Source organism: Thermobia domestica, chromosome 7 (assembly GCF_964235325.1).
Source record: "Thermobia domestica chromosome 7, izTheDome1.hap1.1, whole genome shotgun sequence".
In the NCBI taxonomy this organism is placed as follows: domain Eukaryota; kingdom Metazoa; phylum Arthropoda; class Insecta; order Zygentoma; family Lepismatidae; genus Thermobia; species Thermobia domestica.
The window spans coordinates 166,078,583-166,106,484 of NC_137460.1; the positions used below are offsets into that span (position 1 = coordinate 166,078,583).

The following is a 27,902-nucleotide window of genomic DNA, read 5'->3' on the forward strand; positions in this document are numbered from 1 at the left end:
GGCTCTCCTGTGCAGCTCCTCGTGTATGGTTTTCCATACACAAACTATATATTCCAAGTTTGTTGTGTTCGTCTTATAGGTGTGTTTGTAATTGTATAGGTATGTGCATATGGCGTAGAAGTCAAAATTTAATGTCCACGCTACGTATATGCAAAACCATAGACAAAGAAATTTATGAACAAAGACATTTATGACGCTAAAACTGAGGGAAAAAATAAAGAATTACTGGCGGATTGTTGCTCATAGTGCACAGGTGATAACGGTTAACAGTGTTAAATTTAAACAAATAGAGTTTTAATTAAGCACGAATTTAACTTATAGTTTACAGTGGGGAAGGCTCAGGAGTTCGCTAGGATCGTTACAATCTCGAACGCCGTGATATGGTCTGCAAATCTATCTGCAAGCCCCCTGTAATGTTCAACAGATATTGTGTATTAATGCTCATTTCAGTGCAAACCTACATAGGCTTAGGCACTTCAACACTCAACGAAGGTGCAGACTATTCACAAGTTGCAGTATTGTCTCTCACCCACTGTATTCTCCTAACATGTCTCCCAGCGATTACAACATTTTTTGGTATCTCAGTCACTTCCTAGTAGAATAGCTTTAACTAGATATCACTGATTAACCTGGTATTGCATGTTTCACTTTCTTATGTTTGGAGTTGACAGTCATCGGTTGGACATTTCACACGCAAATATCTAATAACAACGTTTCTTCTATACGTTGGATAAAAATAAACTAGCTCTCACCGGGAATCAAATCCAGAACCAATGCACTTGAACTATTTGGCCACAACGAGGTACATTCAAAAACAAGTTTCGATTTTGTTAGGAAAATTGTGATTTAAAAATATATTTAAGAATGGATACGGATGAAACACACTGAATTTTCTCGCTCGAATTTCTTAAACTGACTCGTGTTAGGCTGCAGCTATTACTGAAACATTTATTTGGGAAATGCGAATAAAATAATGTGTTTTGAAAAACTTTGTTCGAGGCAACTTACGTCCGAAAGCAAACTACCCATTGGTCATATTTCTATTAGAAATAACTTATGTCATGTATTAGAATTATTAAGGAAATAATTGTATGTGAACTATGAGCAAAATCATCTGAGTACTTTCTGAGAAAATCGTGAAAAAAGTCATCCCAAGAATAAAATATCCCTTGTATATCTTTTCAGGGCAAACGAGTTATGCTATTTATGAAATACGAACAAAATTGCCTCGGTCGTTCTCGACAAAATCGTAGGGTAAAACTTACTCCGAAAAGTAATATACCACTTCTAGCTTTTTAGGATGATAGAATTATACCATATCGTTAGGTTATTTATGTAACATTTATTTATGAAATATGAACAAAATTGCGTCAGGCGTTAATGAGAAAATCGTCGGAAAAGAGTAAACTACCCCTTCTGAATGTTTACAGGACGAACGAGTTGTGTCATATTCAGTGGCGTAGCACACTTTTGCGCCCCCCCCTCCGCAAAGTATAGAGAAGGGGCCCTAGTTGTAAAGCCGATAGAAGTAACATTGAAGTTCTACTTCTTTAAATCTTTATTCATCGCAAGACTTCGGGGCCCCCTATACGTCGCCCCCCCCCGCACTGCGGGGGCAGCTGCTACGCCACTGGTCATATTGTTCGGTTATTAATGCTACATTTATTTATGAAATGTGATTGAGAAAATTGTTCGAAAAAATGCATCCCATACAGTAAATTACACCTTATGTATTTTTTCAGAGCAACGATTGATACTATGGTGAAGGGTTATTAATAAAATATATATTTGTAAAAAGTAAGCAAAATCTTTACAGCTGTTTTTGAGACAATTTAATTATTTTAAATTTTCATCCTTCAGTAAACTACCCTTATTTTTAGGTGTCGGAGGATATAGAATTCGAAACGATAAAGTTTTATAAAAACTTCATGTCTAGAATTCGGTCCAGATACGTCGAACAATATGGCCTCTATTTGAATGCATGTAAAAGCGTGACGAACCGACAGACGAACAGATGGACAGACATCAAAATCACTTTTTTGATATGTGGGGCGTGAAACTTGAATTCATTGAAATCTCTAATTCGATTTTTATCACTATCACTACAACTTCTTTCGTCGCTCGAACGTGAAAACGAATAGAAATACAACGACACGTAAGGTGATAATTTGTAATCCTCAAAATTTAATTATTTACGTTTCATGTGTTGCCATGCTAGGAAAAAAAAAAAACGCTTATGCCTGTTATATCATTTTAATATCAGCTCGGAAAGCTTATAGAACAGATATTCCAACAAAGTAACTTATTGAACAAACACACAGACACACACACACACACAGACAGAGAGAGAGAGAGAGAGAGAGAGAGAGCGAAAGGAAAACAGTTATCACCTCAGAACGCACCGTTCTATTTTTAGCCTGGTCAAGGTCAGCTATAGTTATCAGTTGAACCTAAGGGTCGTAAATATGCAATACATTTCTTTCAACTCCAAAATCTTCCTGCCGAAGCAAAAGAAAAGAAAAGCAATGCTCTTTCGACGAACAATGTTAGGTGAACCAATGCGAGTTTATTCTCTGCCGTTAGTAAGATAGAATTTTTCTGCATTCCTATTACACTTATACGGTTTATTTTTTGCACAATTGTTCACAATAACGGGGATAAATGTGAGAATTATTTTTCTTACATATGACAAACAACAGGTTGCCATAGTCCGACAAATTTCGAAAAACTTGATTTTCCCCCCAAAATTTTCATTTTCGTCTTCTTTTTCTTTTACTAGTTTGGCCCGACAGACACGAGAGTTACCTTGTTGGAATGTTTGTTCCATAAGCTTTCCAACGAGGCATAGCTGATATGTTTGTGACAATTAGGAGCGTGGCCAAGCCTGCCAATGTTAGCGTATACCACAATCTCTCGAGCAAAATACAGGATGATTCACGTAGGTTGGATGTTTCGAATTTTTTTTCTCCATTGCTATTGTACCTAAACCCGTCATTTTTTTTATATCATTGTCCCCAGTGTATGGCGTAAATCTGAGTTTTTTTTTTTTTGCTTGCGTACGGTATATAACAGCGTTGCCACAGTCTGACAAAATCTGAAGAAATGTATTTTTGAAAAAAAAAAGATTTTTTCTTCTTCTTCTTTTACTAGTTTGGTCCGAGAGACACGAAAGTTACTTTGCTGAAATGTCTGTTCTATAACGTTTCCAACGGTATGGTTTGTTTGTGTGACATTTAGGGGCGTCGCCAGCCTGCCAACGTAAGGGTAGACGAAAATTTCTCGGGAAAATAGGAACAGGATGATTCACCTAGATTCTATCTTCCGATTTTTTTTACCTAGCTATTGTACCTTTGCCCTTCATTTTTTGGTATAATTATTATCAATGTCTGGCCAACAGGTCAGAATATTTTTTGTAGCGTACGACTAGAAACAGTGTTGCCAGACTCATACAAATTTCGGAAAAAATAAATTTTTCACTTTTTCTTTCTTTTTCTTCTTCTTCTACGGGTTCGGTACGGTAGCCTCAAAGGTTATCTTACTAGAATCTTTGTTTCATAAGCTTTCCAACAAGGTATAATTCATACCCATGGAAGAATTAAGAGGGGTGCTAGGACCTCCAAAGTAAAGGTCTACGATTTTCTTGAAATCCCTGCCCGTCCTGAAAAGGTTAATGACGAGGGTAGCTGATCTGCTGACAACACATCACTCCACAGAAATGAGTGCCATAAGTCCAGGCCTTATAAGGGCTGTTGCGCCAGGAATTTAGTTATCATTAGGCCTATTATTATTGCTAATAATAATAATATTAGTAATAGGCTTAATAAAGATACTGCCTGTTTGTCTGCTCTGCTCGTAAGTACATTATTTCTAACTTTATGATATAGTTAGGCAGGCTAATAATTGATCAGTTTCTTTCTAATATGATTCGTCACGTTACTGGACGATAAAACTGGACAAACTACAAATTAGGATACTATACAAAGGAAATTAATAATGATAGCTTCATTACTCAGATATTAACCTGCATACATTAATAAATATGATAATCTAGGTACTTAATAGAATGCTTTTTAATCATTTCTTTTTTAAATAATAAAGTTTTAAATTGTTATTATAGACAGACGGCCTGTCGAATAATAATAATAATAATAATAAAATGTTTTCCCAGGACATTGAACAAAGTTATCGCGTCTTGCAAAATGTTTTTGATGGAGACAAGGATCATGTTGTCATCGAGATAGATCAATCGTCCTCAGAAAGTGAGGTTAACGAAAACGAGAATATGTTTTAAACTCTTGAAGTTCCAATTGTTTATTTTATCTATTTATGTGAGAATTTTCAAAATGATATTCAATCAGGTCTGATATAGTACTTTATGTGAGATTGATTCTACGTTGCATGAAGGATATAAACGATAATAATAATAATAATAATAATGCTATTTATAAAAGACTAACATTAGTGCATCACGCTAACTCCTAATAGTAAATCACGTTCATGCTCATTGCAATAATATAATGCAATAATTTAGATTTGAGCATTTATATTTATGTATCCGCAAGTTCGTTGGTTGGGAAAAAAAAAAGTGAATGCAAACAATTAGAACTATAACCTATACTGGTAATTAGTGCTTGAGATTTTCAAGTAAACAGTATCCGCCCGATACCCATTGCGTTTGGTTTAGTCGATCCTTATACCTGATAAACCCATTTGGCTTGTTTGGACCGTTTGACCCGATAGATTCGTTATAAGTTCGTACATGATAATTAGAACAATTTGTGTTACGATAATAAAGTGAAACAACACACTATTTACAATCATGACAGACTAAGCTTGTTTTCATAAAAACGGGGTTATCAGGTCAACCCTATTCATATGGTTCAATCGGGCAAACCCGATTCATACGGGTAAAAATACAATATTGGTCCAACGGGCGGTCTAGGATCGATTCTATTTTCCGAGCATTACCGAAAATGCACAGTAGCCCGAAACGTCTCGGACGTAAAAACTATCATATTATTATTATTATTATTATTATTATTATTATTATTATTATTATTATTATTATTATTATTATTATTAACTAACTAACTAACTCTATGGCCTATGGAACCCGGAGGTGCAGTGCCGCGTTCACAAAAGCTCTCCACTGACTTCTATCCTTAGCTAATTGCATCCAGTTTCTACTTTGTATTCCTATCTCTGCGAGATCCATCTTAATATTGTCCTCCCATCTGCGCCTAGGTCTTCCTAATGGTCGTTTTCCTATGGGTCTACCAGTCAAGACTTTGAAAGCGTTTCTACTTTCTTCCATTCTAGCTACATGACCTGCCCACCTAAGCCTCCTAGACTTGACGACCCTAACAATGTTGGGTAAACCGTATAAACTATGTAGTTCCTCGTTATGAAGCTTCCGCCATTCCCCATTCTCGTTCCTCTTGGGTCCGAATATTCTTCTCAGGATCCTGTTCTCAAATACTTTCAGTCCATGTTCTTCCCTCAGAGTAAGCGACCATGTTTCACAACCATACAGAACAACAGGCATGATTATCGTTTTATATATTTTAAGCTTCAAATTCCTCGACAGAATTCGCGACGACAAGAGATTTTGAACCGAATAGTAACACGAATTATTATTATTATTATTATTATTATTATTATTATTATTATTATTATTAAAAGGAGAGAAAATTACCTGTTGAATGACCTATATGCATTTTATTCCTAGTTTAAACGGTTATTCTTGTTTTATTTATCTGCTTATTGGTTGCAACACTCAGAAAGAATAGTTCGAGACTTCATTGTTTACCCTGGCGACAGGGACAGCGGTTTCTTACCACATGCGGTGGGACATTGCAGCCCCTACTTTGATACCAGTGTTACCAACCACGATCACTCTGTCTTATACCATTAATTAAATTGCCACTACAGTTGCACCGAAAAAAAACCTTGACACGCGAGTAGTGGCAATGTCATTGCGAGCTGTCAGAGACGTTCTCTTACTGGACGCACTATAGCTGTGGGATTACAGTAGAGCGTCGATTATCCGAACGTCGGTCAACCGAACGACCGCTTAACCGAACTGTGTACTCGCTCGCACCTGTTACTCTCCCACCCTACCGTCCATCATCCCCCTCACTCCCAAACCAAGTTTCCCATAGTAGTCGCCGCACTGAGCCACCGCTGGCGGAACATTGCTTCTAATGGGGCCTTCATAAGGCGCTGCTGACCGGCCAAACCGCCAGTCGCTGTGTTTCAACAATCAGCACACTTCTTTTTATGAATAAATTTACTGTACAGTACTCCTTTTTGGCAAATAAACATGTACAGTTCGATTATCCGAACAAACCAGTTTTCCGAACACCCATGTCCCCCAATTACTTCGGACGCTCTACCGTAATTAGTAATTGCTTGCGGGGCCTAGTTACGATTACGTCCTCCCTACTGGTGTAGTCGCTTCCGCGCGCGCCTTTGCTGCACATGGTTCCGGGTTGAATTCTTGGTGGAGAGTGAACGCATTACGATGGTTAAGATTCTAGCTTAGCTTGTAGGTCCATGTCTCATGTAGCCTCAGTGCTGCAAAGGAATACTTCTATCAAACTATAATACATGAAAAATACATAGTAGTTTGCGAATAGGCCTAATAGTTTTATAAATCAAATGCTTACCTATTTACGCTGCTGAATTTGTTATTTCAACCTGTTTCAACCTAGTAATACAGGCGCTAATTCGAACCTGAGCACTCTCGTCGAAAGTAATGTGCGTCCTATGACTGGCCAGAGTAATAATTCTTTAAAGTTTTCTTTAGTTGCACAGTATTGAGAAACTGATGAAATTTGCTAATTGATAGAAGGAATAACTAAACTCTCTCTCACTATAACCCATGAGGATATATGACTAGTCAGTTATGCTCGTTCAACTGGATGATCCGTAATCAGCCCTAAATAAAATCACTGTCAGAACAGCCTTCGTATGCTTCTACGTGTAACTTATATTACAGCCTTTTAAAGAAGTGCAAAACTTGAATGAGAACGTATGCTCATAGATACTAATTGTGCTGTGCTACCAAGGAAAGCAGCATTAACTATATATTTAAGTGGTTCTAATGTATTAATTTTATTACTAAGTAATAAATAATATGTTAAAAACGTAAAGTGTATTAATTTGCGATGTTATACAACCAACTTTGTTTTTAGATATTCAAGTATATTCAAATAGTTGGTAATAAATAAATTGACAAATAGTTTACTTTGTAAAGAATTCTTAAAATATGTTCTTTGTCTTATTAGCAACTTCATACACACTTGAATAACGTGCATCATATCTTTTTCTAAGCCGTTTCCTTAGTGAGCGACGCTCCTTAGTCACCCTTAACTGACAGGTGACGTACTTTTTTTTTTTTTTTAAATCAGTGGAAATATTCATCGGAAAGATGCACGATTTAAAAAATGTTGCATCTGTATTGCAATCAAGGATCCAAATTCATACCTATGAATTAAATCTTGAACCCATATCCGAAACCAAAATCAAGATTTTTTGATTAAGTATGAAGCCAAAAGTTCCTAATTCAGGATTTATGCTAACCAAATGTAATGGAAAGTTGTTTCTCTCTCTCTTTCGTAAGATATGCATCGGCAGAAGAATTGAATTCTAGAAAACAAGAGAGAGAAACGTCTCTGTCTTCACTTCCTTCATTTTTCTTGTATCACTGCAATAGCCGAAGTATTATGCCAGAACATTTATCATACTGTACATTATATAAAAAATGTGTTATATAAGTACCACATTTTAGAAGAATACGTTTTATTAAAACAAATTAACGACCTTGAGAATCACTGAATATGTTTCTGAATTCGGATTATTCCCACCAAAAAGACCTGGATGTTTGTCTGTCAACAGTGTGTATGGGAAACATTTAATATTTGTATTGTGTTAGAATAATTTTCTGTACTTTACGTAAACCTACACTGTATATTAAATTAAATTTTCTTTACAAGAAATAATTATTTTCATGTATTGGAACTTTTTTTTTTTTTTTTAGTACTTCAGTTTTAATTAGGCACATGGATCAAATATTTTTCTTTGTCCAATTTACAAACCTATATATTTTAAGAATTTGATGCAGGCAGTTAAAATTAATGAGATTTGTTTTAATGTAAAGTATAAAACATAGCATAAATTTGTAACTCAGAATAATATCCTGGGATCTAGTGTATAGGTACATGTTGCTTTATCTGTTCCATGACGTAAACTGAGACAGGATATAGTTTATTTGTATAACTTTCGGTTTAATAGAGGTTAACGAAGTTGGTGAAACTTATTGTTAGGACGCTGAATCAGTTCCAAAAACACGCTTCTCGCTACCTCCTTATCGTTTTTGCTTTGTAGACCTCAATATTTAAACCGAAAGTATTAATAGATTTCTATTACTTCAGTTTTCGAGAGATGAGGGTGAAGATTGTATATTTCTTGAGATGCTGAATCATTTAAAACACACACACACTTCTCGATATATCTTACAGTTTTTGCTCTATGGGCGGGGAGATTTGCTTAGTGGTTTGCAAATCCCCTGGGTTTTCTCATTTAGGTTTTTAAAATTGGAGAGATTTGGCTTGTGTGTGTCAAGAAAACCCGAGGTTTTTGCCCCCTTGGTTTTGGTAGAAAACACCAGCAAAACACCAGTGGTTTTTCGTCTGGAGAATTAAATATCTCTGGGTTTTTAAAAATGGAGATATTTGGTCTACAGTGAAAAAACCCAACGTTTAAATACCCAGCACTTTACTGGGGGAAATGTATCCTTCTGGTAGGAGTGTTTTTTCAGACGGAATATTTTCCTGTAACTAACCTGGACGAAATAGACCACATCGATTACGTGGGTGACGTTATTGAGAACCAGCCACACCAAAGAAATTATACAATACGTGGCAGAGTAGATCCTTTGGCAGTCTACAGTAATGAAGAATTTGGAGATCGTTTTGGCTATACCAAAGAAACTTTCCGAGCATTAATGCATTTGATTGAAGAAGATCTACACAAACCAGTACGTAAGCATGACTGCTCCGCAGATTTATAGGTATTGATTGCATTATGCATTCTCCGCACAGGCACTTCTCAATGAGTTGGTGGTGATTTGGTAGATGTTCATCGCAGAACTGCAAGAAAAGTATTTCACAGTGTAGTTGCAATTATAGCTAGAAGAAGGCCCCAGTTCCTAAAAATGCCTGCAGGAACAGAAGTGCCTGCAGTGAAACTGAAGTTCTATGAAGACTCACAATTCCCTGGTGCAATTGGAGCAATTGATTGCACGCATATTCCAGTTCTGTCACCCTCTGGTCTAACTGCAGAGTTGTACAGAAAGAGGAAAGGGGTACATATTATCAATACACAGCTAATTTGTGATTCTAATATGAAAATATTAAATATCGTTGCACGTTGGCCTGGCTCCACCCATGATTCAACAGTTTGGAGGAACTGTTCCCTGAGAGTCATAGCCGAAGAAAGAAACCTTCCTGGATTATTAATAGCTGACGGTGGTTATGCTTGTACAAGCTATATGTTAATGCCTATTCCAAATCCTCAAAACGCTACAGAAGAAAGATATAACCATGCTCCCAGGAAAGCAAGAAACGTTCGCTGGGTTCTATTCGATTAGACACTCAGGGAAAATAATACTTTTCAGTCACATGTACAGCAAGTCGGTGGATTTCAAGAAAAACCCTCGGTATTTCACCCTACGGTTGGTAAGGAGCAAATCTCTTCACTGAAAAACCCTGGGTTTTCGCAAAATTACCTCGGGGACAAATACCTAGTGTTTTACTAAAAACCAGAGGTTATTTTCCCTACAGCAAATCTCCCCGCCCTATGTCTCTGAACAAACAGACTGTTTTATAAGACTTCAAATAGATATGCATAGTATAGTTTAAAAGTCTGAAAAAAGTATTGAGGAGAAAGCGTACTACTTTGTAAAGGCGACCCTTCATGGTATGATGTTTTTATTATTATTATTATTTCTTCGAACTGCCTCTATTGCCTATGTTAATGCCAAGGTATTCTTAAGATATTTTAATATTAATTATTCGAGGAAATGAATGACCGTTATTTTCGAATTATAATTTCAATATCGAACAGTTCTTTGTGTAATTATTTCCGTTAATATAATTACTCGAACAACAAATATCTGGATAATTTTAACAGCACTAATCTTGATATATAAAAGAAGTCGCTAGTCAGTGCTACTGTATTACGTTTATGTCCGTCTGGAGCATCCTTTTCGTTTGTAAACGAGAACGTGTCCATTACTTCAGTGCCGGACTGGCCAAGTTGAGGGCCCTTGGCGCGAGATCTTAAAGGCCCTCGAAGTTTTACTGGCTCACGGGGCTGCACTGATATGAGCAAGAGGGCCCCCATAAAGATTTATTTTGAAAAGACAAACTTAGGCTTCTGCAATGTTTTTGGCAGGAAGACTCAAGAAAGCATTTGCGATCACGAAAATTCGACCAAGGTCTACAGGTCCTGCGCCTCGTATCCCCGCGGAGCCCCTCAGGCTTCGGGCCTTTGGCGATCGCTAAGTAGCCAACGTGGCCAGTCCGGCACTGCATTACTTATTCAAATCCAGCATGTTTTCAGATGAATATATGTATGTCAGTGACTTAAGAAACTGTAGGTCCATCACCACAAAAATAGAAGAACGGCATTAAATCTTATCCTATGCTAAATAAGTCACCTTTCCATCTTGTCTAGAAGTCTGTACACTTCGGTAAGTTCCTCATACGGTGTCTTCCCACTTGCGACAGTCCTATTAGCGACAGGAACTGTTAACTGTCCTATGAGCGACCGATTCGATCTGTTATCTGCTCTATGAGTCACCGATTCGTTCATACTAAGATAATGGAAGAAGATAAGGTTCTCCCTTCTTCAACTTGTTTCATGCTAATGTAATGTAGAACCTAACAAAATGTACTATGAGAAGTTTCACTCTACCGGAATTTAATACGTGAGAATGCTCTCATTGCATTAACAATCTTTTATACGTTTTTCCTAATATTATATTTTTGAATTAATTTCTATGAATACATTGACTCTATCAAGGGGAAAACTAACTAAATACATTTAGAGTAGCTCCGTCTTTGTCTATGATTCTAATATAATTAAAAATTTCATGTTAAAATGATACGGAGTTTAAGTTTAGATTGAATATGTTTATGGCATAAGAAAGAAATCAGAAAGAGGCATGGGCGCCCGAAGAAAATTTTCTAGGGAAGGGCATCTCCATGGTTGCTGTATCACGTCTGGTATATCTGGTATTTAATATACGTGGTTTGCTATATTACGTATACATTTTTGTGAGCCAGGAGGGCGACCCCTGCCTTCCCATCGGGCGCCCATGGAAGAAAGGCGTTCACCACTTGAGAATATCAAAGAAATCTAAAATACGGTGTATTTGAAGAAATTATCACACAAGTTACAAATCTCTCGCAGGACTTAACAGTTCGTCTAGTTATAAGGGATTATTTCAGTTTGCTACACTACAAGCTTTTATGTATAAGTCAAAACAAGGGAGGGAAGGAAAATTAAGCAATTAGTTTACGTTTTAGTAGCTTACAATAGGAGGGAAGGTAGTTTAAAGAGTTTGTTTACCTTTTGGAATGTTTAGAGTGAACTGCATTGTAAGTGGTGGGATTAGTTGAGAATAGCCAATCAGATGTAAGGGATCTCAAAAGCTGTCTTTTATCATTGTTATTTTTTTTATTTCATTTCATAGAGTCTTAGGAAGTCTAAAAAGTAGATGATTGGCGAAACTGTTACACGTTTAAGTTTTTCAAAATAAAATATATTACTGTGCTTAGTGTGTGATTGGATTTTAATAAAATTAAATACAGAAAACAGAGCTTTTGAAGAAAGGGGATATTACAACTGGATTTTCAATAATTACATAGGATAATACTTTTCATGGAAATATCCCTGTTGTCTCGTTAAGTTATTTGATATGTTTTATGTCAAATCTAACTCAAAATTAAAATAAGTTTTATTTTCACTCACAGTAGAGGAAAAATATATTTGACGAATATTATCACTGGCACGTACATATTTCATACCAAGGTTGTTCGGGCGCTAATAACGCCAGAGGCAAACATATTTTACGAGATGGAATCATATCATCTTCCATCATCTCAATGTAAATGAATCGGTCGCTCATAGGACAGATAACAGTTCCTGTCGCTAATAGGACTGTCGCTTCTGAGACTAATTCCCTCATACTTGCCACATGCTATTTTTTGAGTATCTTGATTTACTAACTGATAATATCCGGTTACGAATTCAGTGATAGAACGGTTGTCTACTTTTGTGCAGATATTCACGTCTGGATGTCGCTTCTCAATATCGGTCCGAACTGGAGACCCGAAAGCAGCCAGATATCAGCTTTGCAGCATTAATGCAGAATTTTAAAGTTGATTAATAATGTCCAGTACTCGAGCTCAGACATTCATTTGTTTTATTCCCGATTGCGGCATTTCTAAATCAAAGTACCACGTCTTAAATATTTCATGTATTTCATGTTTATTCGTCTTACCATACTGAAAAATAATATATTGGTTGTTGAACCTAGACTGTACATAAAAGTTTAGGAAAGCGCTGTTTGGACTCAGAAGCATGTTTAACAAGTTCTGTAGGTGCGCTTCTTGTCCTACATAAGAAAAAATGTAACTTTTCTGTCATTCCGTTAAATCTTGGAGTTGTCTTTCAGTGTAGTCCTTTGGTGCACAAGGACTCACGCAACAAGCAGAAAGAGAAAATTAAAAATGGAGTGAGAAAATAAAAAAGTAAGAGAGAGAATCGTGTTTGTTTACATTAACTGCCTCACACATATTACTAATATGTATGACGATAATTTGTCATCTCCGGGTCACACCGGATCTCTCTGGGTCATGGGTTTGCCTGAGTTTTGAGGCGTGTCCGGGTTATCGGGTCTGGTAGGTCATGGGTCACGAGGTTCGTGATTTCAAATATATCCTTATAACGTTAAGTTCACTGACATGTTTGCATCGAATAAAAACTGTTTCTACGCAGATGGATTTTTGGTGAACTGATCTTATTACAGCGTTTAGCCGTTATCAAAAGTCAACTTTTGCCATATAACTGTCAGTTCGTGTGCAGATTTTATTTTCTTTTCAAACGACTCCAGTTTCTAAGAATCATTCCGAAGTTTAAACCTCTATTTAACCAAAGGCTTATTATAAAACGCCGAAAGAGATAAAAGAAATTGGTAGAGAGGTGCTGCATCTGTTATGATATACTGGAAATACACTAAGTGTATCAGGATTTCTCGTCTTTGCAGCTTTATATGGACTTCTAGTCAACACTTCATATAGAAGTTCCAACCTGACATGCAAATCAGCGTATTCTGCTCTCCTTTCTTACTATGGAATCATTGTAGCATGCCATCAACTTCAGTTTCTTAGCTTATTTTTTGAAGAGAACACGATTTCAAATCATGTAAATTCCATGATTTTACACAACGTTGCAAATTCAGATAGAAACATAGTGTGTATAAAATGCGTTTCATTTTGAAGTCTATAGTCGTAATATTACAAGTATTATGTGAGGAGGTCACAATCTGCTAATTAACAGTGTATTTTTTTTCGTACACAGTACATAAATAAATAATCTGTTCTAGGAGAACAACAAAGTTACGAATTATTGTTGGTAACAAATGACATCTTTTAGCGCCATAAAAATGCTTTAAAAAAAATGATGCATTAAAATTTACCCTCAAGTATGCTATTTTGTTTATTTTAATGTTATCTATTGATTGGTATTTGTCATTTTCAAACCATATTTTCATTACAAAAATAAAGATTAAATTTAATCATAATTTTGTGCCATTTCTTCATTTGTGCCACGTGTCATGTGCCATTTCAATTTTCTCTAAAACTATGGATGAGGATTTTACACTCACCTGTATTTTGCTCAGTTCAATGTGGTCTTTTGATTGGTATATGCGTTATCTCTGCATACATAATATTTCTCCGCCAAATACTGATAGTATCGTAGAGTTGTAAGTAATGATTTGGTACTTTTTAAGTGACTCTGATAATGTGTGATGTCATTTTTCTCTTGCTCCCACAGAACGATGCAACACACGCTGTCGGATGATCACTTATTGATGATACGTTGCTAAAACTAGCATCCCTTATTCCCTCCAGGGCACTCCGAAGTCTCATGGCTCATCGCCGGCGCACCCTTCCAGGCCAGGCTCAGGTTCGTGGAATCCACCGAGAGAGCAGATTCCTGATTTCCCACCAGTTCAACCTCCACAGGATGAAGATAGTCAGGACGAACCTTCCACCAAGAGGCCCAAACTCTAGGACAGGGGCGACGTATCGTCCAAGGTTGCAGTAGACCACCACCATCATTATCACGATGGCACTTTTAGTTGAAGCAGGTGAAAGTAGCATCATTGCATTAAGTGAGAAAGAAACTAGGTTTATAGGTCTATTTTTCTTTTTTCCTTATTATTATTATTATTATTATTATTATTATTATTATTATTATCACAATGCTGAAACATCAATTACACAATTAAGTACTAGAAGAATAGGGTGCTTCTGATGGTGACAGGATATAGCGAGTGTCCCTAGTTGAGTTAGAACATGGGAGAGAAGTGAGTTTTTTTTTTTTTTTTTTTTTTCCTAATTGTATACTGGTATATCCGATTGACAATTTGTCTTATTAAAGTACTGGAAGAATTTTAAAAAATACGAACGATATAGAAGTTTTTCCCTCTTTTTATACGTGTATAAAGACAATGTGTGTGTGTGTATGATTTCTAACAATACAGATATATAATATATGCTTGAGAAGTTGTTAAAAAAGAGAAAAAGACAATCAAGTGAAATACAAGTGCGTCGGTTGAATTGAAGAACATTTGTGATTGTAGACAGATGTGCAGATTTACTTTGGTGGTCCAATATTAATCATTTCCTCCGATTTGTTCTCTACTGGTCCATCGAGTGCATATGTAACATATTCCCTATTTTTCTGTAGTTTCTTAGCTTATTATTCTTACAATTGAATTGTTGAAGACTACAGTCTCAAATATTCAATTTTAGTAGCTATGATTTTAGTCTTATTACTTGTAAGTTTCAAGTAGGAACTACTTGATGGAAAAAGGGAAAAATATCGGAGAGAAACTAATTGGCACGTAGGTGTCAGTCTGTATACGTACACATCACCTTAAATGTTTCATGTAAATGCATTAAAAGATATTTTATTAGTAGTTATTCCGTCGCTGTTACCTATAGCACAGCATTTCTTGACTTACTTTTCACAATTGCACATTATTAAGAAACGAGAGTAAGAAAGAAAAACAATATAAAAAAAACTATCATAAATATTGAGAAAAAAGTGCAACAAAGGCAGTGCAAGGTTATTCTATAAGATATTTACATTATTATCTGTAGAAGAAATAATGACAGTTAATTACTTTTCTATTTTTATTTGAAATGTTAATCAAGAGATGGCGTCTTTTAAAATAATAAAACTGGTCTTAAATTAGAGAATGGTGTAGGTAAGGCTGATACTATTGTATTATTAATATAACTTTAATGTATCCCTTCCTCACTGTAGTTTTCTATTCAAAGGAAACTGAATGAATTCCAGTAATTCAGATTAAAGCAGTGAGCTAATAAAGTGAGAAGTTACCCGTACTTTTTTTTTTACAAAGTACAAAAGTTGTTTTATTACCATTAGAAATATTTTTGCTTTACTGGGATAGTAATGATATTATATAAACACCCTATCACTTTAAAGCAACAATTGTTGTGGCAGAACCCCTTAACTTTCCTCCTATAATTTTAAGTATTGAGGCCATATGAAGTAAACTGCGATTAGTTCTTTCAAACCTTTCATTTTGCTCAATGTGAATCATTGTGAAGCGTGTGTTTATTTAAGTGTAACATTAAAGCATTATATTCATGTAATATGATGAAACTTGTTCAAACAAAATATTCAATTTGCTGAATGATACAACATACCTGTCTTTGTGCTGTCATTGATACGTAGTCAAATTAAAAACAGGTTACCAGTTTCATTATTTTTTGTTCTTGCAGTTTTGTGAAGCGCTGATTAGCAAACTGTCAATCCACTAACACGGTCAACTTATTTGTGTCCGTCCGTTCGTATTTATAAATTTTGTTTCCATTTTCTTTTCATTTATTGCATGAATATGATTATTTCAAGAGTTGAACTTGATACACACTGCAAAGCTTCAGCATAAATACACAAATTTTATTAAAATATGTTGCTAATTTTGAATTAATTCGAATTTGAGCTTTAAAATTAACACCTATTCATTGTAGGATTTGTTTTATTCAACAAGCAACAACTCATTTTAGACACTCTTTTCTCATACTGTAATCTACTATCGTAACAGAATAGTTGTTAATAAATAGCACAATTATGCGTTGTTGACTTCTCATAGGAAGAGGTTCTAAGACTAGGAGCTTCTAAAGGAAACATATTAATCTACCAACTGTTCCAGGATCTTATACGTGAGAAATATGAAGAAACTTCTTATTCTTTGTATAGGAATACTGCATTTAGATCAATTCTCAGAACATAGAAACGTGTCATTGTGTGAAATACTTTTTTTTTTTTTTTTTTAATACACTAATGTCTTTTAAGAGAGACGTCGTTTCGTAGTTGTTAAATATGTTTATTCTAACTAAGAAAGTGATGGTGTAGATTTGATTTAAATGTAATTGCAATGGGAGAATTATAAAGGAATTATTTTCGGTAGTAGGATAATGTTAAACCGGTGAAAAGGGGAAGAAGGTTGTACATACGTCGTTGTGAAAAATATAGTGGGTGTTTAGTATCATTACAATTAGTCGTACAACAAAACTTTTGCTCTTATTTCTGTTCAGATAATATAACATTTTAAACTATATAGTTTAATTCATTGTTTATTGATTCAAAAGTAATTCGTGTTCTAACTTCGTTTCACTTTCTAGACATTTACAGTTAGAAATTAATAACTTAACCAGTATTCTGATATAGCTTTTGATAACAGCTATATATACTAGCTGAGTCAGTATTGTAATGAACTTAGCAGTTTTATTGGCTATCTACTTCCTGACCGGTTCAATCGTTAAGGGACGGTTCGATTGAAGTCTTACCAGACCAACCCTTCCGCCTGTTCCAGTTCTACTAAACTAACGTAATTACAAATTATATCTACTGTGAATACAGATAACTCGTTGCTTTTCTTTATTAATATTTGAATCAGATCAGAATATACGTATTTTCGCTAAACTCAAGAAATTTCGAAATCTAACAGAGCTAGAGGAGTTCATGGGTACAAATCTTTATGGCTGTGAGTACGAACTAAATATTCTTCTTTAATTCTTTAAAAGCACATTTTTGTGTAAAAATACTGGAGCGTTAGGTACGTCGTTTGTGAATAATTGAAGTCGACTGTTACGCTTTCCTAACGCAAATTTGAAATTATTACATTAAAGGTAAATTTTAAACTTCAAATTAGAAGCAGTTTGTTTTTACATGAAATTCTTTTAAAGTTAAAAATTTGAAAAACTTCAGAATTTGCACTTGTTTTTGCTGTTGAAGTTTAGCGTTTCTCTTCAGAATCTAGGATATATGAAACGTGGACCTACAACTTATAGTGGAATCAAAACCACTGTAATGCGTTCACATTTCAAAGCTCTTCTAATAGAAGTCGAACCCGGGATCCAGTACATCAAAGGCGCTCTAGCCATTAGATCAGCGGGGAGCGTTGCACTTGTTTTTCTCACAGTAATTTTAAATGAAGTAAAATTCTAGGTGTTTGGATACTGATTTATTCACAACAGTTACTGAGCTGAGAGAGAGAGACCGAGATCCATGCAAATGCTGAATGTCTGTAAAACAGCAGCATTTAAAATACCCTGTATATTTATCTCTTCCTACAAGTTAAAACTGTTTATCATACAGTGTCAAGACAGTTCACATATTTATCGGCGGATTTCTCTTTTATTGATAAATGAAAAAGGATGCGGGCGTCATTTTCTTCTCTTAAATTGATTCTTAAGAACAATCAGAATTACCACATATAATCCCCTATAAACTTTTGACCACTATGTGCTTTATACGTTTTCCAGATGTCTTTCGAAAATTCTTAGAGGATTTTGAAGACTTACCTTTACTAAAAAGCTTAGAAGCACAATTTTCAAGTTGAAGTTTTATTTGTTTCTTTCGTTACCTTGGCTTGGTCAGCTCAAGACGCTGGAGGATTGTTTTGGTTTTTAGGTTCTCTTTCTTTCATGATCTTTGCATTGCTTATGAATTGTAGAAGCAATGCTTTACTATTGTCTTGATCTGATTATGCTGTTTTGTTGGTTGGAGTGGTGATTGCACGTTGTTCAATAATTTATTCGCTAACAATGAGTAACTGGAAGGACTAATTGTGAAGCTTTTCGTGATGTTACTGTATTTTTCAATTACTTTGGTTAAACCTATTTTTGTAGCGTGTGTTTTAATACCATTGTTTTATTGCAGCTGATAGTTAGGTCCTGAGGAAAGAGACGTTAATTTATACGATTCGAATGATTTGCAGGAGTCTTATATGGCCCCAAAGGGAAACATGAAGGAGCGAAGCAGCAATTGTATCCTATTTATCAATGTAGTGGCGACAGGCAATTGGGAAATAAGTTTCTCGAGATATTACTTCTATTTTCCAGAATGGGAAATGTCTTAATTCAAACTTGAAATCTTCTGATTACGTTGCTTAAAATGTAATGCTTGCAGATACATTAATTTAGTGATCTATGGTGGTCCTTACACAGGACGATTTAAATCATATAGAAAATCTTTGTCAGATCGTAGTTCATTTCATACGTTACTCACTGTATTTTTCTCAGTTCGTGTTTAAGGATTGACAAGGTGCTCAGACTTGTTAAATCGTCGATTCGAGTTGTCTCATCATGTTAAATGGAAACTGCACCGAAACTAAATTCTTTAGAACTAACTGAAAAGCTATTCGCATAAATCTCCGCTTATAAATTCATAAAAGTACTTCTCATCTTTAAAACAGTATTCAACGAGTTTCTACTCAAGTTTGTGCGTCGTACCTAGCAGTCGTCACTATTCCTTCGCTTTGTACACACACACACAAACACAGGGCCGGATTTAGGCATGGGCGATATGGGTCCGAGACCAGGGCGGTAAATTTTGAGGGGCGGCAATTTTTTTAAAGAAAATATTTTAAAACTATAAAACTATTGAAAATACATATTTTACCAACCACTAAATAAAATAAGCGAAAGCCATTTTTTTAAATGGCCGTGACTATGATAATATTGTAGCAGATTGGTCGTAGCAAATATTGTCATAAGTCAGTTGGTTATTATGGTGGTTTGATCACTTGTCGGTGGATCCGCTGAAAAGAGCGGCAGTAGGCAGGTCGACACTCGTACTTTTACAAATTGACGTGTATTTATTTATTTATTCAACAAATACCGGATACAGCCCGAAGACCATTTTACACTGGATATAAAAGAAGGGAAAGAAATAGGGAAAATCCCAGTTAGGATGGTCGGCGGTGACGATCGAACCCACGACTTTCCGAATGTGAACCCAACGCTCTACCAATAGAGCTATTTCGCTCGCTTTGAAGCAGTATAGCGTACGTTAGTACCATTTTTGCTTCGGAAATATAGGTCTGTTACAATTTAGTAGCAAACGTAAAAGTAATATTTTAAGAAATTATATCCAGGAAAATGGAAGTTTTAGAGAGCGATGCGATTAGTGTGGTTAGGGGGCGGCAATTTCGCTAGGACCAAAACATGAAAATCTGGGCCTACAAAAAAACACACACACACACACATTATATATATATATATATATATATATATATATATATATATATATATATATATATATATATATATAATATGGAACGATTATTTTAGTGCCCCTTTCCTCTGTATCTTCATTTGTACAGATGTATACCATCTATCATTGAATTAGAAATCTTTTGTTTGCAGTGCATCAGAAATGTGTATGAAATGTGAATCCAATAACAGATAGTTTAAAACAGAGATACATTCTAGAATTGTTATAGATTGACTAAACCAAACTGTACTTCAAAATTTGAATATAGAATAATATTTAGGCAGATACAAAAACGTTATCAGAGGGAAAAGAATCAACGTACATACTTTTGTGTTACGTTAATGTTACTCTCAATTAAGGTATTATTATTTTCTGCTCAGAAAGGAAGAAAATCCGAAACAACAGTAATGTGTAAGACTAATGCCCTTGAGATGCTGGACAGATAAACTCACCAAAAGCAAGTGAAGGAAAGTTTTCTTCGGTTTCCTTGAGAGCAAAATATCATGATCTTGGTTTAATGAATATTCTCTTAAAGATTCAAAGAGAAATTAATCCAAATACATGAGAAGGTGAAATTATTAAAAATTTTGGCATGGATTTATCAATATCTATTCCTACTCAGTTTTGATATTTCGTTTCATCCCTACTTGGCTTCTTGTCCTCAATTTAGAATTATTATGAGAAAGGATACGAAAGGACAAGATATGTAAGTAGATGAAAGAAGTATTTTACTAAAAGAAGCTACGTTGATTTCTATTTTTAAAAGGCACAATAATAATCTCCCATTCTTTGTATTTGTGTTACACAAAAATTCCTCTAGCAACATTTGCATGCTCCAGTGTTTTCCCTCTTCATTAGAAGACCCTCCATAAATATGTCGAACAGCATTCTCGCGTAAAATATATTGCTCTTATTTCATTTAACGCAGTGAAGCCGGAACAGTTTAATGGCTGTAAACTGTTAAGCTAAATTTGAAGTTTTTCCCTCTTCCCTTAAAACCTCTCCCTATTCTTTCTCTCTCTCTCTCTTTTCTCTGAAGAACAAATTTCTTTGTGTGTGTGTGTGTGAGAGAGAGAGAAAGAGCGTTTGTCTTCTTAGGGTCCGTAATTAATTAGAAACAGAGATGGAAAAGAAGAGAAAATAAAACTTGAGCAAATTACACAAACTTCATCATCTTTCTCTTTTTATTTTATTTTATTTACGTACATTTAAATGTATAAATATAAGATATCGATGCAGGGCCGGATCTACGAAATATTGCGCCCGGGGCAAAGACGTATATCTGGCCCCCTTCCTCCCAATTTTGCATCAAAATGGCGCCCCTACATACTCTCAACCAGCTGCGCCCTGGGCAAATGCCCCGAATTGACCCCCCTAGATCCGGCCCTGTATCCATGTTATAGACAAAATGGTTTATTTTCTATTAGTTATGATCACACACCCTTGATAGTTAATTACGAAGTTGTATTTCCTACAGTTAGTCTCCGTGAACAAAGGTAGTATGTTAATAAAGTTTCATGTTCAAATCAATTGCTGATCTACTTTAATTAAGCGTGAAATATGATTATATGTGATTTGTCGAAATTGCATACGAATATATGCAACATTTAAATATTGACCCTGCCCGCGTTTGCTAACTTGTATTTCACAATGATATTTTCTAAAACTTGGTTTTCGATGCATTAACAGTAATATATAAATTACAGAAACATGTGAATTATATATTTTATTTTCATCAAAACGTAATAAACGTGTTATTGAAATGTTATTACCGAAGTGGAGGTACTTCGAATTAGTATTATTTTGTTGCCTTTACATTTATTACAGGCTCCATTTTAATACCATTCACTTAATTTTGTATAGATTAATAATTTCTTAGGAAAGATGTACTTCGGAATTCATAAAGAGAAGATTTATGGGAATTCTGTTTCACTCCGTGTTTTTAAATTTTCAAAATAGTGGGAGAAAAGGTAGTATCAATATTTCAGCATGTAGAGTCTGATATGTAGAAAGAACCTTAAAATAGAACGTTTTGTTTAAAATATTGTATATGTTTGCGTAATGTAGCGCTAGTTGTCTGATGTCAGGAAATTGTGTAAGACTAGATCGCTACGAATCTCAAATTTGATATTGTAATTCGTGTTTAACTAATTTTGAAAATAAAAAGAAAGGAAAAGGGAAAAGAGATAAAGCGAGCCCACATAAAGATTCCTCTTAAATATTTTTTATTTGTAATATTTCTTCACGATAATTAAGTATTTTAGTAATACCAGTTAGATTGCTATCACAATTTTATTATACGTGTATATGTTTTAGGATCATATGTAGTCCTAAGTACCTGCTTCTAGGTATAAAAATGAATTCACTTCCTTCTACTTAGCTAAAATAAAGTTTGACTACACTTATCGTAGCCAGATCACATACACGTATACGTATGTAATAATAGCAATTATAATAAGAAAAATACGAAACTACAGTTTGAAAATTTAGGTTTTTAGATTTCTGGGTTTTTGACATCTAAGGCCATTTAGCCCGAAGAGATGAAGCAGGTACATGTGACTAACATTCATAATGTGTAATTTTCAGGACCTCCAGTTCTATTTTTGTACAATTTCACGCTTATAAAACCAACACAATATGTCCAAGAGAACTATTCTCGATTAATTCCTCTTGCAAGTGTTTTACTGAAGTCTGTGTTCCGTTTTGTAACTTCAGCAGTGAACACTATAGAAGAATAACTAGATTGGACTATACAAATCAATAAAGATTGAAAGATATAAAGCACTTCGTATGAGGCTCAAGTGTAGTAACATGTGATACATTCACTTACGTTAATTATTTTCTGAACTTTTCTGTGTGTGCCTCATGCATTTTTTTTTCAAAAAAAGAAAATAAATATTGCAACACCGATCTGATAGCATTGTAATATCTCAGGTATACCTGATTGTTAAGTATAGTAAATTTATAAGTGGGAGAAGGAACAAATATAACATAACCATTTTATTGGTAGAGATTCAAGTACAAATATTGTGTATATATACACAACAAAGTTTGGTATAAAGCTCGTTGTGAATGCGTGTGTGTATGTGTGTACGCCTATATAAATACCTCTATATAGAAAGGCTAAATAAAATGTGTTATTAAGAACAATAATATGTATTATATAGATTTATATATTAAATCCATATGCTGTGAAATCGTATACAATTTTTTGTCTTTTGCGAGGTTACTTGAGTGGCTGCTTTGTATATAAATAGAAAATTATAATCAGCCATCTGTAACCTCCTTTCTGCATATTGATATATAAAACTTCAGTTTAAATGAATATATACGTATATTCATGCATCTCTTACAACAGATCTCAGGGTAGAATGATACCGAAATTTTATCAATGAGTATCAGTTCACTGAATACCAGATACCGTCAGCGAAATATGAAAAGTTTTTACCTACAGTATTTTCTTAAAACACAATACTAAATAGTTTTCGTAACTCGAAAGAGATCATTTCTCATTAATAAATTTGAATTTTCTGACGCCATCTCTTGGTATAGTGGAATTGTTCTTTTCACAATTGTTTCTCAGGATTAGCCAAAAGTCGTGAAGTATTTTTAAAATGCTAATTTATTATTATTATTTTGATATTTAATTATTTCGGTGTTAATAACGCTCACAGAGAACAATTAAAAAAACATACTAAAGTAGTTTCACTCTTAAGGTGCAAATACAATTTTAAAACGTGTAATGATGGGAAATCTTTATTGAATAATTTTCAATCGATTAACGTATTTTCTTCACTTTATTACGAAAGTGTTTACTTATTATAAAAACGAACCACTTACAAATAAATCTTAAGCCGTGATAATTTAATATAATTTTCTAATTATTTCTGTATAGAGTAGGCGCCTTTTTATCCGGTATTCTGCGGTTCAGTACATTCTGTAATCCGGCACCGATTGAGCCACTCACGTTTTCTTTTCCGGTGGATTCGGGCATTTATTGATGTTGACTGCCTGGGCGCGCCATAGCATCTACGTTTTTAGTTCACTTAGTATTTATCTTGATATATATTACGTTTGCACATGTGTTAATCATTTGATGTTAGTTTTTATAAAATGATTTTTTTTTCTTTTAGCTATTCCCGTTAAAACGGTATTGACGTTTGCTAATCCGGTGCAGCTGTAGTTTCGAATAGGCCGGATGAGAAAGCGCCTACTGTATTCTGGAAATAAAAAAAAAAAGTGCTGTAAATTATCAAATAACTTCATGACTTTTGGAGTGTCCTTATTTGGTATATATTTAATATATTGGTTTCGTTTGATGTTTTTTGATTTTAACAATTATTATTTTAAAGAAAAATCTGCAGGGTACTTAAATTCAGAGCGCAAATCTGTAAAGTACAACAAGAATACCTTCAAATTGAACTTAAATTATCCTAAGAATGCAGTATGACACGTAATGCATTGACAACGTGAAAATTCGACAGAAAACATGAAATATGATGAGAATAAATTTCTTGTCAGTCATCAATTGAGGAAGAAAACCTTTCGTGAAAATAAGAAAATTCACTTAGAGAACTTCTGAGAACTGAGAACTTAGATCGTAAAGTGCCTTCTTCCAGAGTATAGGCTGTTGAAAACTTAGGAAAGAAGTGGTTAAAGCATTCTACCTTGAAAACTGCGAGACCAAGAAAGTGGTTCTAGAAATTATTAACGAACTAGTATGAACTACATCAAATTGTCCATATTTTAGAATCTTTTGAGTCTTCATAAAGCATTCTAGTAAAAATGTTGGATCACGGTTTGAAGTCGTTTCCATGTTCAGTCTTTTGGGGGGCGCGGTGGCACAGTGGTAGAGCGTTCACCTCTGGTGCTTGGGGTCCCGGGTTCGATCCCAGCCCCCGCCAAGTGTACTTTGTGGCGGACAAACACCGTGCTCGTGGGTTTTCTCGGGGTTCTCCCGTTTCCTCCCACTTTCTTCATTCCACCATTTCACTCATCTCTCATCATCACCGTCTCCTTTAGCCTAACCGGCATAACCGTGGGACGTAAAACTCAAAGATTTCATTTCATTTTCATGTTCAGTCTTACTGTCTTGGACTGTAGTTCATTGTGAAATTACAACTCTATGGATGTTTTGGTGTCTCTCATACGAGTTGTTTCTAATTTCTTGAACCACTTTAGTTCTCGCATAGTTCTTAATTCAGATTCTTTAGAAACAAATTCTCCACGTTCTCTTTGGATGAACGCGTTTACGATCCATATTTATTAAATTATTTGTTCGTACATCATTTTGATGTGATTTTGATTTGGGTTCGATAGGTGGTGGAAGTTCGTATCATGCTTAAGGCTGAAACCTGAAATAAACAAAAAGAGAATCATGTAGAAATGTTATCATTAAATTATTGACAAGAAACTTATGTCTACCTGCAGTATACTTAAATTACTACATATTGATCTTCCTTGGACTAATTATTTTACTCAGAGAAAGAGATCATAGACAATACTATATTATTCACATTACAAGTGAAGGTTGTTCGGGACACACAGGATTTGCGCTTTGGATTCTACAGACGTTAAGATGTTTGGACTATTTTTATAATGGTTTGTTGTGAATAGAAGCTACGATTTTTAAACGAAATGGTGTTATGAAAGAAGTTTATACGAGAGTCGATATGGATGTTTTTTCTTCGGAAATCTCAACTTCCGCACAGTAATTATTGTATATCAATATTTGGAGAAAATCGTTATGGTATCTTATGTAAGAATTTAGAGTAATTGATGCAATTTGAGATCAAAATTTAATATAAGTACTTCTAAAGTGTATGATTGTACAGAATTAGTTTTACACAAATCAATAGTTTGTTAATTGAAGGAAAGCTCCCATAAATAGTTGTAATAGTATTGTTAATGCTCATAAAATTACTTTGTGATACAAGTATTTTAATATTATCATTCTGATTTATTTCTAAAAATCACAGTGGGACAATGTTTTAAGTCGTTTCAAGGAAAAGGCATTGTAACATTTTTAAGTTTTGCTTATAGACTTTTAAGAGAAATATTACCTTTGAAATCGTTGTGGAAGTGGGATAACAATGATAAGAGGATTATTGGAACTGAATGTATAACAGAAGATTAAGGTGTCAGTACAGGAGTGAACTATTGAGACTGGAATAGGTATTCTCAAAACGTATACGATTTTAAACATCAAATATATATATATGTATTATATCATTGTTGCATTTCAAAAGAAAAATGTTCAAATGAAGCAACACAAAGGATAAGTCTTATAATAAGTTTTGGAGAACGTTTTCTCAGCGAATTATATATAGTACATAATAAAATTTCTAAAACGCAGAGTAACTACAATCCCATTTTTTTTTTCTACAGCATTTTAATGAAAGCTGTTAGGGCAATAGACAGCCATATATATGTAGGTATAGCTAGGTAAAAGGAAACGAAGTTCAGTAGAGTTGTTGTTAACTAGATTATGATTGCCTTAATATTTAGGTTTCTACAGAACTGTAATGATATCGTTTTATTCTCCTTCATACTAAAAATAGAGAGAGAGAGAGAGAGAAAGAGAGAATAATTCACTTGTTATTTGTTAGTGACTATTTTCACATTTTTTTTTTTTTTTTAGATTGAACGCAAGGTTACAAACAGTGTAAAAAGAATATTTCAATAAAATCTTGTTCAATTATATTTTGTTCGTTAAGAAAAGAGATACTAAATGCTAAGCAATATGAGAATAACATTGATTTATATAGAGGTCTTATTTCTTTCCTACAAACAAATTATGTATTTGAATCAAAGATTATTTTAAACAGTTAGCTTGATCTTTTGTTTGGTATTTCAGGAACATTTTATCTGATAAACTGACATTATATACTAATTTTCCTTGCAGTTAACTTTATATAATTTATTTCCTTCTTAAAGTCAAGTAACAAATACAGTTACAATGTAAGAGTAAGTGTTGAATTTTGGGTTGCGATTGTATAGATATATATATGTAACTTAAGAGCCAGAAAACAAGCAATCGTTAGTAAAGGGTAACAAAAATCTAATTGTGTTGCAACGATGCTCAATATGTTCTGAGGAAGAGAATATTTGCCGCCATTATATATAAATTAAAGAGTGTGCTGTTACCTCATAGACTATTTTCTCCCTTGGCTCTGAAGAAGAGAACTGAAAAGTGTAAAAACATAGAAAGTATATAAAGAAGAAAATACCCCAGTTTTTCACAAACGAATGTATACCTCATATTTCCCAGAAGGGGTTTTACATTGTATCCATTTAAATAAAAAATTAAAATTTAGTAATTAAATAAATGTATTTTTCTTTTGTCATTTTACATTGTACATCTTAATATTTTTTTTCTTAAAAGTTGATATGCACATTGTTGGCAATGAATTCATAAGTTTCTGAACTGTCATTGGAAAATTTTGTTCTCTAAAAGGAAGCATATATATATATAAAATTATTTTCTTAAAATTATCAATATAAACAGAAAGATGGTTCTTATATAATACTTACGGAGAAAATCGTTTTAATATGTATTTAAATGCATAATGCATTTCATAGTATACGTCGTTCATACGAAACAGTGAGTCCAGGTGTACATCTACAAGTGTCTTTTTCATAAGCGTTTCATATTGATAGAATCTGAAAACTGATGCCTACTTCAGAAACCTGTTTAACAAAACATTTGTTTGGTTCTATGGATTTAGGCATTGTTTCTCTATCGCCCTCACTGAGAGAACCAAAACTTAAATATATATATATATATATAATACTAATAATTAAGCAAAAAGTTTTTAAACCATAAAAGAATGTGACTTGTCTTTTTATTAAATGAAATCGAAAATGTTACAACAGATTTTTTTTCTTGTCTTCATGTAAGTTAAATATTGGCATCTGTATGTATTGTAACATATGCAGTTTTCAAAATATAATAATGGATGTTGATGATGAATATTTGGTTTATTTTCGTTTGAAAGAATCAAACCTTGCACTTA

At 34.2% G+C, this 27,902-nt stretch overlaps 1 protein-coding gene across 11 annotated transcripts in view; it reads left to right on the forward strand.

The window, feature by feature from the left end:
* exd (PBX homeobox extradenticle) overlaps positions 1 to 27,859 on the forward strand; it is a 1,150,921-nt gene extending 1,123,062 nt beyond the window's left edge. For 10 of the 11 annotated variants that reach the window (XM_081765552.1, XM_081765556.1, XM_081765551.1 and 7 more), the window contains one exon: positions 14,205 to 27,859. In XM_081765552.1, coding sequence (XP_081621678.1) covers positions 14,205 to 14,366 — 162 coding nt within the window. In that variant the 3' untranslated portion in view covers positions 14,367 to 27,859. Of the gene's footprint in view, positions 1 to 14,127; positions 14,170 to 14,204 lie in introns of those variants that run through there. The other variant, XM_081765559.1, reaches the window with a different exon arrangement.
* Positions 27,860 to 27,902: the final 43 nt, after the last annotated feature.